Below are 14,309 nucleotides of genomic sequence, written 5' to 3'. Positions count from 1 at the left end.
ACACACTCCTCAAATACAAGGGAAACCACTTGAACAGAAATATGTTTTGGATCTATGAAACTTCTGCTCAGAGGAGGAAAATAATTGGAAACACCTGAACCTTACATACCCCTTGTTTCATGTTTTTCCTTTACAAGTCTTGGAGGGGAAAGAAGTTGGGAGGGAAGTCTGTTAGGATGAGATCACTCACTGGCCATCACCAGAGCCCTTTTGGTTGCATGTTTATATTTCCAAAATGAACATGATAATCACACAAATGGAGACAGCTGGAAGAAATTATAAGTTATGAAATAAGTGAACTTTTATTGTACATTCTTAGATTCCCTCCTAGTATCCTTGAAACATCATGACTACTTAGTTTCTATAGTAACCATGGAAAAGACAGAACAGCCTTCACAAGTTAACCAACAAGTGATTCAAAGATAACACTTAATGGCACAATGTTGCACAAAGTGAGACTGGCAGTTTCTGAAAATGTATGAGTCTGCCCCTAAATGTCTGAAGAATAATGTGATATGTGTGGTCTCGCAGCTAGAAAATATTTATTCTGCATCATCACATTGGTGTTATGCCAATCTTTTTTATTCTGACCCAAAAAGTACTTGAGAAATTATCTTGTCTTCTATGGATGTCTTCTCAGATGCTTTAGGCTAGACTACAACTTTTTTGGTTTGTTCTGTTTTTTTGGTTTTTTGGTACGGGGATCGAACTCAGGTCCTTGCACTGGCACAGCAGGCAGCAAAACCACTGAGCTAAATCCCAAGCCCCAACTATGACTTTTTTTAAATCTTGGAAATCATAATTAGATTCTGTTAAAGATTTTTAAAACCATTTTTTTGGTTTTGTTCTTTGGGGTTTTCTTTTTGGTGGTGTTGGAATTGAAGCCAGGCCCTTCATGATATGTTGTATCCCTAGTCTTTTTTCTATTTATTATTTTGACAGAGGATCTTGCTAAATTTCCAAGGTTGGGCTTAAATTTGTGATTCTCCTGCTGAAGCTTCCCAGAATTCTGGGATTACAGGCACAGTGCTACCATACCCAGTTTGTATCACATTATTTAATTAAAACATTTTTGTTCCTTTGGCATTTTTTACCTGCAGAATTTTGTACATAGTATTATAAATTGGAACTTGAGACTATTTTGGCTGAATTTAAAACAAGTGTAAGCAGGTCAACTAGTTACTCCATATTAGTTTCATCCATTGCTTCCTGCTTTAGGAAGCTGAGTTAACTTGTACTTCAAAGTTACTTGTACGTGTAACTTGTACTGAGTTAATTTGATTCCAAATGCAGAGAATCAGACTGAACACAGATTCATAATTCTTGACACATATACTTTCAGAAAATGCACCTGTAGAAATAATAGAGGCGATAGTTGGGCAGGGCATAAAAGACTGAAATCTCATGAGGAGTTGCAGGAGAGTAAAATTGGTTTTGCTTTTGAGTAATCTTCTCAACTGCTTAGAAAACAAACACTTCAACTTGTCCACTAAATCTGTCACATTCTTTAAGAAATAGTTATAGTAAAGTCACAAAAATTATATTCTCTAAAAGAAACCATTTTGTTTTACTTGCTGCTGATTACCCCTCCCATGTAATAAAGGGTAGCTGTGACATACCAGGCATCCTATGTTCTCTAGACTTGGATCTTTTTTTTTGGTACGGGGGATCGAACTCAGGTCTTTGCACTTGCGCAGCAGATGGTGAAACCACTGAGCTAAATCCCTGGCCCAAGACTTGGATCTTAATAAGACAGATCTTGTCATCATCCTCCTCATCAACAACAGCAACAACAGCAGCAGTAGCAGAAACAACAGCAGCAGCAAATTAAATGGCTATGCATGGTGAAATGTCATTCAGACTGAAAATATGCTACATTTGGTATAGACATGTAGAGTTGAGAAGTTGAGTCATTTGATTCACATTAATTTTAAATTATGACCTGGAAGTAGCAGATCTTGTATATACATGTAAATATAGGTCAATCACAACAGTAGGAAATTATTTATGAGTTATCTAAACTTTTGTCAAATTGAATGGCTTATTTTTTTCAACTAACTCAATTCTGTAACATGTGCACTATTTAGATTGCAGTTTCAGTGGTGATTTATGCTACAAAGGGCTTTTTGACTCCTAAGCAGCTTAAGTATTTCATTAGTTGGTCATGAATACTGTTTATTTCTGGTCTTAGAAATGAAGATCAAAATGGTTCTGAGCATTTATGATCTATGTTCACATCTTTTCTTTTTGTTGGCACTCAATTAGCTTCTCCTTTAAATATCTAAGATGTACCCTAGACTTAGAGAAACTAGGTAATGCTCTTAAAATGTAATAGAAAAATGAAAATTTTCTTTCCTTGTATTCAAGGGGCTTGAGGCCTGTGTAGATGTCTTAGGAGGAGGCCTTACAGCCTGAGATATTTGTGTTCTATGCTTCTTCTATGGAAGTAGAACTGGAGTCATTTGCTCAAGCATTTACTTTTCTTTAAACTACGGAATTTATTTCACCTGCATGATATGAAGCCCAGAACACAAGTGTCTTTATTCTTCCCATACAACCAAAATATGACACAGTAAAGGTGAACCCAGGAAGACAAAAGAGGGTAGGTACCAAACTTTGAAGGAAGATAGTTGTGGACAACAAAATATTGATGAAATTTCAATTGATTGAAGAGTTTTGGAAATTAAAATATCACTTTGGGTGCTGAGACAAGGAAGACATTATTAGTACACAATTGAAAGAATTACTACAAAGTATAGGTAGAAAACACTGATATCAGAAAATGTAGCCATTAGATTTTCAAAAAATTCTGTTAGCAAGGTTTCACAGTGAAGAATATTAAGTATTGGTCCCTCTTTCTGGAGTGTTAAATCCTGATTCCTCACTCATAAAATCTGGGCCCAGGAGAAAATGTTGTGGAAAATTCTTATCTAGGTCCCAAAGAAGGGTCTTGGGAGGGCTAGAAAGGACATCCATGTCCAGATGGTGCAGTATGGACCATTCAGAACAGTAAAAGTGTGAGCTCATGACTCCATTCACGGAAGGGCTTCATCATCAGAACTGCATTACTAGTGTCTCCTATGTGTGTTGTAATAACTTTTAGTGGTTATGAATTTAATACCCTGTTTAGTAATGTTGGGCGCTCTCTAGAGATTCTAAGCAATCACATACTCTTGAGGACAGGGATGTTGATATGTAACCAGTACCAGTTTGACTCCCTCTTTCCTTTTTATTTTTTATCCCAGAATTCTCAGTGTTTCCCAGTGAGTCTGGCAGTTTGTGGCAGGTGACAATCACATAGGAAAATTACCTGGTCTTTCCAGTGTTCTCCAACTTGTGGAAAGTTCTGTTTCTGTAGCATTCTGTGACATCACCCACACACACTGCCCATTAGTCACACAATAGAACTCCCACACATTCTTAGCAAAACATTAAGTAAAGAAAGCATTTTGAGAGCCATGACTCTGAATACACTCCTGCTTTTAATCAGTTGCTGCATAGAAATGTGATTAGCAAAGCGTAGACCTCTGAGATTGAACTTTGATTTCGTTGCGTTTATCTCAATAACTGACATTCTGTTAAATTAGCAAATTTGGAAGTGAGACCTGAATCTTTTTTGCATTATGGAACAGACTTAAGATTCTCATAATAGCCAAGTCCTTTTGTGATAAAAATATTTCTTCTAGTTCCACTTTTTTCTTCCCCTGTCAGACAAGTTGGAGGTGGGGAAATAAAACAAAGACAATCTTTAAACTTACTTGGTAGAGTAGTGGGAAGAGTACTGACATTAGGCTGAGATTCTACTCGGCTATGCACTACTATCTAAGTGACTTTAGGTAAGTTACTTAATCTGTGTGAGCTAAAGTTTCTTCACCCATAAATTGGAGATAAGGTCAGCCCTGACTTGCTCACAGGCTCCAATGAGATAATGTAAAAGCCATGAAATGCTATACAAATGTCTAACATTACAAGTCACCAAGAAATGCTCATGAATACCAATAAGAATGGAAGCAATCATGCACTGTCTCTGAAAAGACATGCCAGACTCAGGAGCTGACTATAGTAGATAAGTTCCTCACTGATGGAAAGCTAAAATAAATATGCAACATTTTGCTCCTGGTGAAGGTTTTGGAAATGTTTTGAGGACACAGTGCTGGTCAGGCCTAAATATTCCACCAGGTGGGGGCGGAGGTTCTGAGAAGACAGAAGTAAGGCATCTAAGGAGGCCTAATCTCATCAAAACAGAGTGGATTAAAAACTCAAAGCTACCAAAGATTCTGACACAGAGAGGGCAAATGACAAGCCTGTAACTATGACAGTTAAGCAAAATAATAACTGAGGAAGACCAAAAAAAGGCTAAAACCTTAGTCAAAATGATGTTATTAAATATCCAATGTTATTAATATCCAACGAGATGATTCAGAACACTTTTTTTTCAACACAAATAAATCTTTATTTTGTTCATGAAAATATGTCCCCTTTCCCAATCATGTGCAGATTCAGGATGGAGTAGAATTTGCCTATAGTTACAGAGAGTGAAGGGTAATTGGATTGCAGAAATCCTGCATGCTAATGCTTTGCAGACTTCAGATGACCCCTTTTGCACTTCAACAGCACACTACTGAAGGTTATGGCACCTGGCAGGAGTGAATCCCAGTACACATGGAACTCTGTCTGGTAACAGGAATTTTATCAGGAGGAGGCAAGGCTAGATTCTCCAGATCACTGCAATTAAAGTGCCTTGGGCAACTTAGTTTTGGCTCTGTTGTTAATTACTGGTTAACTTTAGTACCCTGCCTCTTCAGCTGGAAAGTGAAATGACTGGAATACATCTTTACAGTGCCTATGTCCTATAAGAAGCATCAGAAAAAAAAAAAACTTTGAATAGGGAGGTTGTGGTAATCACATTTTTAGAATGTTGGAAGCTTAAAGATATGATGCTATGGAAATGAGGAGAATAGGCTTGTAAAAGAGTAGGCATCTTAGTTACTTTCTTATCACTGGGACAAAATACCCAGCATCCACAACTTATAGGAAGAGAGGTTTATTTTGACTCATGGTTACAGCCCATGGTTGGCTGGGTCTAAGGCAGAAACAGCATGGCAGGGAAGCACAGTGGAGGAAAAGCTGCTTACTGCATGGTGCTCAGGAAGCAGAGAGAAAGAGGGGAGTAGCCGGGAGGGAGATGCACCCTTCCAGGTTACACCCCCAGGGACTCACTTCCTTTGATCAGAGCCCACAGGAAGTGGCACGTAAATAGCACATTTAGCTATTGTACCCCCAAGGACGCAGTCACCTTCCAAACACATGAGGCAAGTAGTACTTTTTCAGAAAAGCAGGTGGTGATGAGCAGAGAACATCTGGGGAGAGACAAACTGAAAGCAAGAGGGCAGCTGAGCAATCGGAAAACCTGCAAGGCCTTCTCAACATTACTGACTACAGGATATATATGAACAATCCGTGTTCTAATGGCTTTTAAAGACATTTTTGCAAATTATCTTATTATTTTTACCCACATATAAGGGTAGCTGGAAAGATGTGAGAGCACATCAGGCTGTGTGAAGAGAAAAATTAAGTCATCTGTGTCCAGAATACTAAAAAGTTAGAATGGGTGGCTTGAATCTGAGACCAAGGAATGTTTCAAAACACTTGTCCATAAAAGAGTGGGAAAACATACAAAGAGATCAGTCATAGATGTGAACGAGAGAGAGACTGACCACAAGGAACTTGTGACTAAAATATCACCTTGTCATCACCTTTTGGGGGAAGAGTTGGACACAATCACCCAAGAAACAGAATCCCTTTGTTGGGATCATCTTCAATTGCTTAGATGTTGCTATCAGCAGGAAAAACATGAGGCACATAGGAAGCAACATAAGGTTAGATAATACAAGGTCATTTGGCAACTGAGTAGGAGAGGGCAGAGTTCTTAACTGTCACTATTTAAAAATATACATCTGCCGGGCTTTCAGGAAGATAGCTAGAAGAGAATAACTCAGTCAAATGAAATTTCTAGTTTTAGTTTTTTGAGGAATCTCCATATTGATTTCCAAATGGTTGTACTACTGTACATTCCCACTGATAGTGTAGAAAGGTTCTTCTTTCCCCATGTCTCTCCAGCATTTGCTATTATTTGATTTCTTGATGATGGGTATTCTTTCTGGGGTAAGGTGGAATCTCAGTGTTGTTTTAATTTGCATTTCTCTAATTCCCAGTGATGTTGAACATTTCTTCATATATTTATTGGCCATTTGTACTTCTGTGAACTGTGTTCATTTCAGTTGCCCAATTTTTGATTGGGTTTTTAAATTTTGGGTGGTCTAATTTTTTTGAGTTTTTTATATCTAGATATCAGTCCTCTCTCTAAGGAATAGCTAGTAATTTCCCCCCATTTTGTAGGTTATCTTTTTACTCTGTTGACTGTTTCTTTTGCTATGCAAAAGCTTTTAAATTTTATATGATTCCGTTTGTTGATTCTTGGTACTATCCCTGTGCAACCAGGGTACTGTTCAGAAAGTCCTTGTTTATGCCCATGACTTCAAGAGTTTTACCTATTTTGTCTTTCAGCAAGTTAAGTGTTTCATTTAGTTCTTCGATCCATTTTGATTTTAGTTTACTACATGGTGAGAATATGTGTCTGTGTTCAATCTTCTGCATGTGGACTGACAGTTTTCCCAGCACCATTTATTAAAGAGTCTGTCTCTCCTCCAGTATATATTTTTGGCCCCTTTGTCAAAGATCAAATAGTTGAATGTGCTTGTGATTGTTTCTGTATCCTGTATTCAGTTCCATTTTTCCTCATGTCTGTTTTTGTGTAGTACAATGCTGTTTTGTTTTTTTTTATCACCATAGCTTTGTAATATAACTTCTAATCTGGGATTGTGATGCTTCTTGCTTTGCTCTTTTTACCCAGGATTGCTTTTGCTATTCTAGGTGTCTTCACCAAAGAGTTAAATACATCATATTACAGTGGTACATGCACATCCTTGTTTATATCAGCACAACTCATAATAGTCAAATGTTGGGAGCAGACTATATTCCCGTCAATAGATGAATGGATAAAGAAAATGTGGTTTTTGCACACAATAGAGTACTACTATTAAAGAAAGATAAACTTGAGTCATTTGTAGGAAAATGGATGCCCCTTGAGACCATAATATTAAGTGAAATAAATCAAGCATACAAGATTGAACAGAATATGCTTTCTGGTGTATGAGAAATCCAAGTATAAATAAAAAAGAAAAATAAAAGATAGATGAAGGAAGTAAGGAGGTAGATCTTTCTAATAAGAGAAAGGGATGAAAAGATAGAGGAAAGGGAGGGAGCAAGGAGAGACAAGATTAAAAAAGAAATGAAGATGTGTTATGTATATGTTATCAACACACAAGGAATATAAACATTATGTATTATAAACATGTACCTCCAAAAAGGTAAAGGAACAAGAAATTGATGGGGGAGGTTGGGAAGGAAGAGAAAGGGGTTAAAAAAAAGAATTAAGACGTGTTATGTACATGTACCAATTTCCCACAAGGAATGTAAGCATTTTTACTATAAATATGTAATAATAAAAATAAATTATACATATATCTATATATTTATATATATCTACAGAGCATCTGCAGTTTCTTAAACTGGAATACTTTCTGTTATACAAGTAATAACCTGTTGTTTATAGGAATTAGAATGCATTGGTATAGTTAGTTGCAGAGTTGTTTTGTAAGTATTAGAAGCAACTGGATTTCAATGGTTCATTATTTATCCAACAAGGACAGTAGGAGGATCAGAGGCAAAATGCACTGATGCAACATTTCCTTACTTCCTGTTCTTAGAAAGTTTATCATTCAACAGGAATACAAACACTGATGGCCTCCAAAGCAACATAAATAGTTAACAGAAAATCAGCGACTATATAAGAGCAACCCATGTTCTGATGACTTTTAAAGACATTTCTGCAAACTATTTGTCTTAATATGTTTCTGCAAAGAAAAAAAATTTCAATACCGTCACTTACTTTTAAAGATTGAGTCGATTGCTTATTTCTTTTGTAGTTTAGATTTCTTTCTCTTTCTTGGTCTCTGTAAAAGAGGCGGGGGGGGGGGGGCGGTGCAGAAGGAAAAGGTGCAGAGTTCAGTCCAAAGTTCCAAGCACTGATTTTTCACATTAAAACAAATCCTAGAGTAAGCTACAAATATAAGAGTTCTCTTTCATTGAAGAAGGAATTTACGGTTTAAGGGCAGTATTTAATGAAGACGTGTACCAAGTAACTTAAAAACTATTATTTAATTATTATTAAGCTCAAGTTTTCAGTGAATCATTCAAAAAGGAAGAATATTTTTTAAGACATAGTTAATGAAAGCCTGGAGAGAAAATTTTCCACGTGAAAGGTAAGTATGGTTTTTTTTTGGTACCGGAGATCAAACTCGGGTCCCTGCGCTTGCACAGCAGGCGGCTAAACCACTGAGCTAAATTCCCGGCCTGGTAAATATTTTAAAACAGAGGTTTGGAGAAAAATTTGACCAATGTGTAAAATTCTTAAAATGCTTTCCATACTTACACCTGCCATAATGATGTGGTAGCTAGAGGAGGGAGGTACAGGAATCAGGCCTACTCAGTTACCTCCACCCTGGTAGTTGAGGTGACAAATGTGGTGGTCTTCCCCATTCTCTTATACGTGGTCCCTCAGTATCTCTAGCCCATTGGTCCTAATCCTGCCATATACATGGATGCTTAAGACCCTTTTGTAAAATGGTGTAATTTTTGCATAGAGCCTATAGGTATCCTTCTGTATATTAAATCATCTCTAGATTACTTATTAAATACTTAAGCAATGTAAATGCTATGTAGATAATTGCTATACTCTAATATTTAAGGAAAATGCAAGAAAAAGATTTCTGCACATGTTCAGTAGAGATACACTTTTTCCCTGAGTATTTTTAATCCAAAGTTGGTCAAATCTGCAGTTATCAGACCTATAGATGTGGAGTGCCGAATGTATTTATTCATCAGGGATTGAAGGTCATTTTGTATAAATATAATTTTCTCATATGAAACTAGTATATCAAACTGAAATAGTGCTGAATTGAATGATCCCAAATATGAATTACTGCTAGTTCAGTGATGAGATGTTATGTGTGTAAAATAAAAGATCAGAAAGCAAAATAATATTCTAAGTTCGACAACAATGGGATATTCTGGAAAAAAAACAGAAAAGCCTTCCCAGTCATACCTATTACTTTCTTTTTCTCTGAAAACTCAGAATTATCAAGTTAAATTGCCAGTATCTGATTACAAAGAAACACTGTCTAGAAGGTGGATATAAAAATATGACCCACAAGAAAGATTAACAATAATGCACAGTGTTTTTGTTTCACAAAGAGACTTTCTTAGCCACTAATAGGTTCCTGAATTTAATGAATCTGGATTCTATGTGGCATGTCACAGTATAAACATTCTGAATATTAGCTTATGGACCTGGAATATAAATCGGGATCCAAGATATTTTCTTCACTGTAGGTAGTGTCTTAGGTACAGGAAGAATGTAGCTCATCACTTCTCATGTTCCAGAGCAATTTGTTGGCATGAAATAGGCCTTGTAAATATTTTATATCCTCCCAGACTGACTAGCCTGAGGATGAAGGTTTTTAATTGCACCCTGAAAGTTTGTTCCTGAAGAAAGTGCCACAGAGATAAAAACATTTAAAGAAAATTCCCACCTATAAGTTCTCGAAATTTAATTTCAGGACAACCAGTAGTAGTGTGTATATGGGTTTGAATTCTGGTGGGTCATGACAATTTCCTGAGTAATTTAAGCCTGAACTATTTAGCACTTAGTTAATTTAATTGGAACATTGTGACTTCTTGAAATAGTATTTTAAATTGTGTATGGAAATGGATAATTAATGACATAATTCTATAAATGAGGTTATAATCTTTCATAATAAAAGGGCAGTTTGAGACATTTGTTTTGTAATGTTGAAATGTTTTGAAATAAAAGATCTGGCTATGATGTCACCCAATTATTTTGTTATTAGGAGTACTAGCTTACGTACATTTCAGTTGTATGCAAGAAGAGATATAAATGGTTTCTCACTTGTGTGTGTTTTTTAAAAATGTCCTATAGAAATATAACAGTAGTATAATCTAAAATTTCAGAAAGCAAGAGAAGAGAAAAATTATTAGCTTTAAATACATGATGTAACAATTATCTTTTATATAAAAGTTCTCAATTTTGTACCATTATTTGATAATAGAACATAGACAGAACTTCTTGGCATTTTGCAGTCTTCCTTCAAGTTATTGTTTTCTATTTAATCTGATTGTAAGCAGACTACGCCTTTTCTATTCCACAGGATAGGAAAGTTTCTGCCATTTGACCTGAGGTGAAGAAGGAGACTGACAAAGATGTCCACAATCTGCAAGCTAATCTCAGCAAGAGGCAAGCACAGTCTCCAGGTCCGGGACAACCCAGTCCTGCCAACACAGTGCAACACATGTGCTTTGTAGAATGGCCTATCCTTCCTTGGAATGAGGCCTTCTTGCTGCACTCACAACCTTGCCTTTGTGCTCAGAAAGCTCCAGTGCAAATTTTGTTCACCCAAAAATGTCTTGTCTATTTTATTTTTCAAATTTTTCTTGTAAAAATTCAAACATACAAAAAAATCAATGAATAATGAAACTAAATCTGTATACTTATCATCTGGATTCAATCATCAGTATGTTGTATATTTACATTAGCTATCTGTGGTACATTACCAAACCATTAGTAAGTATTTTTAAGATTCCTGTATGAATCTCCCAAGAACAACAAATAGAACTATTAACAACACACCCAAGAATAGAACAATAATTCAATGTCTAATACACATTTTATATTCAAACTTATCTAACTGTCTTAAAAATGCCTGTACTAGCTGTGATTTTTGTTTTCATTTTAAACAGGAGCCTATTAAATGAAACTAAATCTTCAGTGGCAGCAATGCTGTGTGAGCCATCTGGCTCAGATGCAATGCTTCAACTTAACAATAGCTTAAACAAGATTATTTCTCTCTCATTTAACAGCCTGGAGATGAGCCAGTACAAGCCCTGAAGGTGGCTCCTCTATCCTCAGAATATAGTGCCACTTGGAGCTGAAAGATGGCAGCACCAGGGCTACATAATGCCACAAAGATGGCTTAAGAGAGCTCATACTCCAAGGGCCTGAACCAGATGCTCCATACACAATTCAGGTTCACATTCCAAGTCCACAATGTTGACACATGGTTCTGCTAGATGAAGCAGAGGCAAGGGAAAAAGTCTTTATTCTTGGTGGCCATGTGTCTAAGTTTCTCTGGACCTCCAGACATGTGTCTAAAGGAAGAGTGATTTGGGGGCACCAATTAGCCATCTCTGCCATGAGGTATTCTTTTTTTTTTTTTTGTATTAAATTCTTTTATTGGTACATTGTAGGTATACAACACAATTACATTTCTCATTGGGAATTGTACCTTTATATAATGCATCTTGGTTCTTATTTTTTCCCCATTCCTAGCCCTCCCTTCACACCCTCCACCCTTCCCTATTTACAAAGACTTTATTTCCATTTTTTCCATTTCTCATCATTTTTTCCTTTCCCTTCTTTCCTTTCCCCTGTGCCTCCCACTACCCCTACCCCTTTGGACCTTTTATTCCTATTTTACATTATCGATTATTCATTCTAATCATTGGTACATTTTAGGTATACAATATAATGACATTCATCATTGGAAATTTGCACCTTTACATAGTCTCTCTTGGTTCTTGTTTTTCACCCTTGCCCAGCCCTCCCTTCAACCCCTCCAGCCCTCCCTATTTACAAAGATTTTGTTCCTATTTTTCCATTTTCTCATATTAATCCCATTCCCTTCTATCCTTTCCCTTAGCCCTCCCACTTCCTTCCCTTTTGCCCCTTTTCTTCCTATTTCACATTACCTGTTATACATTTAGTCCTTATTTACACTTTCAGTTTCTCACACCAGAGAAACTATTCAGTATTTACACATCTGTGTCCTATTTATTTCACTTAAGAGTATTGCCTCAATGTGCATCCACTTAGCTATAAATGTCTCTAATTCCTCATCATTTTTATGGCTGAGTAGTACTCCATTTTATAAAAAAACCACATTTTCTTTATCCAGTCTCCAGTTGATGGGCATTTGGGCTGTTTCCAAGTTTTAGCTATTACAAACTGTGCTGCTATGAACATGGGCACACATATATCACTGTGGTATGATTCTTTTAATTCTTTGGGGAAGATCCCCAGCAGTGGAATAGCGGGGTCAAATGGGATTTCCAATCCTAGTTCTTTGAGGTATCTCCATGCTGATTTCCACAGTGGTTCCACCAGTCTACACTCCCACCAGCAGTGGAGCAGGGTTCCTCTTTCCCCACAGCCCCGCCAGCATTTGTTATTGGTTGATTTCATGATAGCAGCCATTCTTTCTGGAGTGAAGTGGAATCTCAGCGTTGTTTTCATTTGCATCTCTCGAATGACCAGTGACGTTGAACATTTTTTCATGTATTTACTTGCTATTTCTACTTCTTTGTCTGAGAAATGTCTGTTCATTTCAGATGCCCATTTTTGGATTGGGCCTTTAAATTTGGGAGATCTGATCTTTTTAAGTTCTTTATAGATTCGAGATAGTAGACCTTTGTCTGAGGAAGAGAAGGTGAAGATTTTTTCCCACATTGTGGATTGCCCCTTCACACTGTTGGTGGTTTCTCTTGCTGTGCAGAAGCTTTTTAATAAGAAGAGATCCCATTTGTTGATTGTTTGTGCTAGTTCACGGGCAACTGAGGTTTTGTTCATAAAATCTTTTCCTACACCGATGTCTTCAAGGGTTCTACCTAACCTCTGTTCCAACTGGTTCAGAGTTTCTATTTTAATATTTAGATCTTTAATCCATTTTGATTTTAGTTTACTGCATGGTGAGAGATACAGGTCTAGTTTTAATCTTTGGCAAGCTGAAACCCAATTTTTCCAGCACCATTTATTAAAGAGGTTATCTTTCCTCCAGTGAGGGTGTTTGGCTCCTTTGTCGAAGATGAGATGGCTGAGTGTGTCTGGCGTTGTTTCTGCATCTTCTAATCTGTTCCACTGATCCTCAAGTCTGTTTCTTTGCCAGTACCATGCTGTTTTTATCACAGTAGCTTTGTAGTAGAGTTGCAGGTTGGGGATTGTGATACCCCCTGCCATGTCTCTGTTACCTAGAATTGCTTTTGCTATTCTGGGTCTCTTCTTATTCCAAATGAATTTTTGGATTGTTTTCTCAAGGTCTATGAAGTATGCTGCTGGGATCTCAATTGGAATTGCATTAAATCTATAGAGCAGTTTTGGAAGTATGGCCATTTTCACTATATTAATCCTTCCTACCCAGGAGCAGGAGATGTCTGTCCATTTTCTGATGTCATCTTCAATCTCTCTTTTCAGAGTGCCATAGTTTTCAGAGAAGAGGTCTTTGATTTCTTTTGTTAGGATGATTCCTAGGTATTTCAGTTTTTTGGATGCTATTGTGAAAGGAATTCTTTGCCCTATTTCTCTCTCAGTGAGTCTGTCATTTGTGTAGAGGAAAGCTATTGATTTTTGTGTGTTGACCTTGTAACCAGCTACTTGACTGAATTTGGTTATTAAGTCTAGAAGACTTTTGGTGGAGTTCTTGGGGTCTTCTATATAGAGTATCATGTCATCTGCAAATAATGACAATTTGACTTCTTCATTTCCTATCTTTATTCCTTTTCTTTCTTTCTCTTGTCTAATTGCCAAGGCTAATGTTTCCAGAACTATATTGAACAGGAGTGGTGATAGTGGACATCCTTGTCTTGTTCCTGTTATTAATGTGAAGGATTTCAGTTTTTGACCATTTAGTATGATATTGGCTGTTGGTTTTTCATAGATGGCTTCTATCAGTTTGAGGTAGAGACCATCTATTCCAATTTTTTGTAGGGTTTTTATCATAAATGCATGTTGGATTTTGTCAAATACTTTTTCTGTGTCTATGGAGATAATCACATGGTTTTTGTCCTTGGCTCTGCTGATATAGTGTATTACATTAATTGATTTTCGTATATTGAACCATCCCTGCATCCCTGGGATGAATCCCACTTGATCAGGGTGTATGATCTTCTTGATGATCTTCTGCATTCGACTTGCCAGTATCTTATGAAGGATTTTTGCATCTATGTTCATTGGTGAGATTGGCCTATAGTTCTCTTTTTCAGTTGGGTCTTTCTCTGCTTTGGGGATCAAGGTGATGCTTGCTTCCAGGAATGAATTTGGGAGTATTGCTTCCCTTTCA

At 36.9% G+C, this 14,309-nt stretch overlaps 1 protein-coding gene across 7 annotated transcripts in view; it reads right to left on the bottom strand.

The window, feature by feature from the left end:
* Lmntd1 (lamin tail domain containing 1) overlaps positions 1-14,309 on the bottom strand; it is a 349,980-nt gene that overhangs the window by 187,124 nt on the left and 148,547 nt on the right. For 6 of the 7 annotated variants that reach the window (XR_015452323.1, XR_015452321.1, XR_015452320.1 and 3 more), the window contains one exon: positions 8,012-8,075. Coding sequence is in view for 1 of the 7 variants with exons in the window: in XM_087213992.1 (XP_087070118.1) it covers positions 8,050-8,075 (26 nt within the window). In the remaining 6 variants the exon portion in view is untranslated. Of the gene's footprint in view, positions 1-8,006; positions 8,076-14,309 lie in introns of those variants that run through there. The other variant, XM_087213992.1, reaches the window with a different exon arrangement.

This window comes from Heterocephalus glaber, unplaced genomic scaffold (genome assembly GCF_053883595.1).
Source record: "Heterocephalus glaber isolate CG9 unplaced genomic scaffold, H.glaber_assembly_v1.0 deba00001444, whole genome shotgun sequence".
Classification (NCBI taxonomy): Eukaryota; Metazoa; Chordata; class Mammalia; order Rodentia; family Bathyergidae; genus Heterocephalus; species Heterocephalus glaber.
Note: the sequence above shows the minus strand (reverse complement) of the source record. Positions and strands in the feature narration are given on the sequence as shown.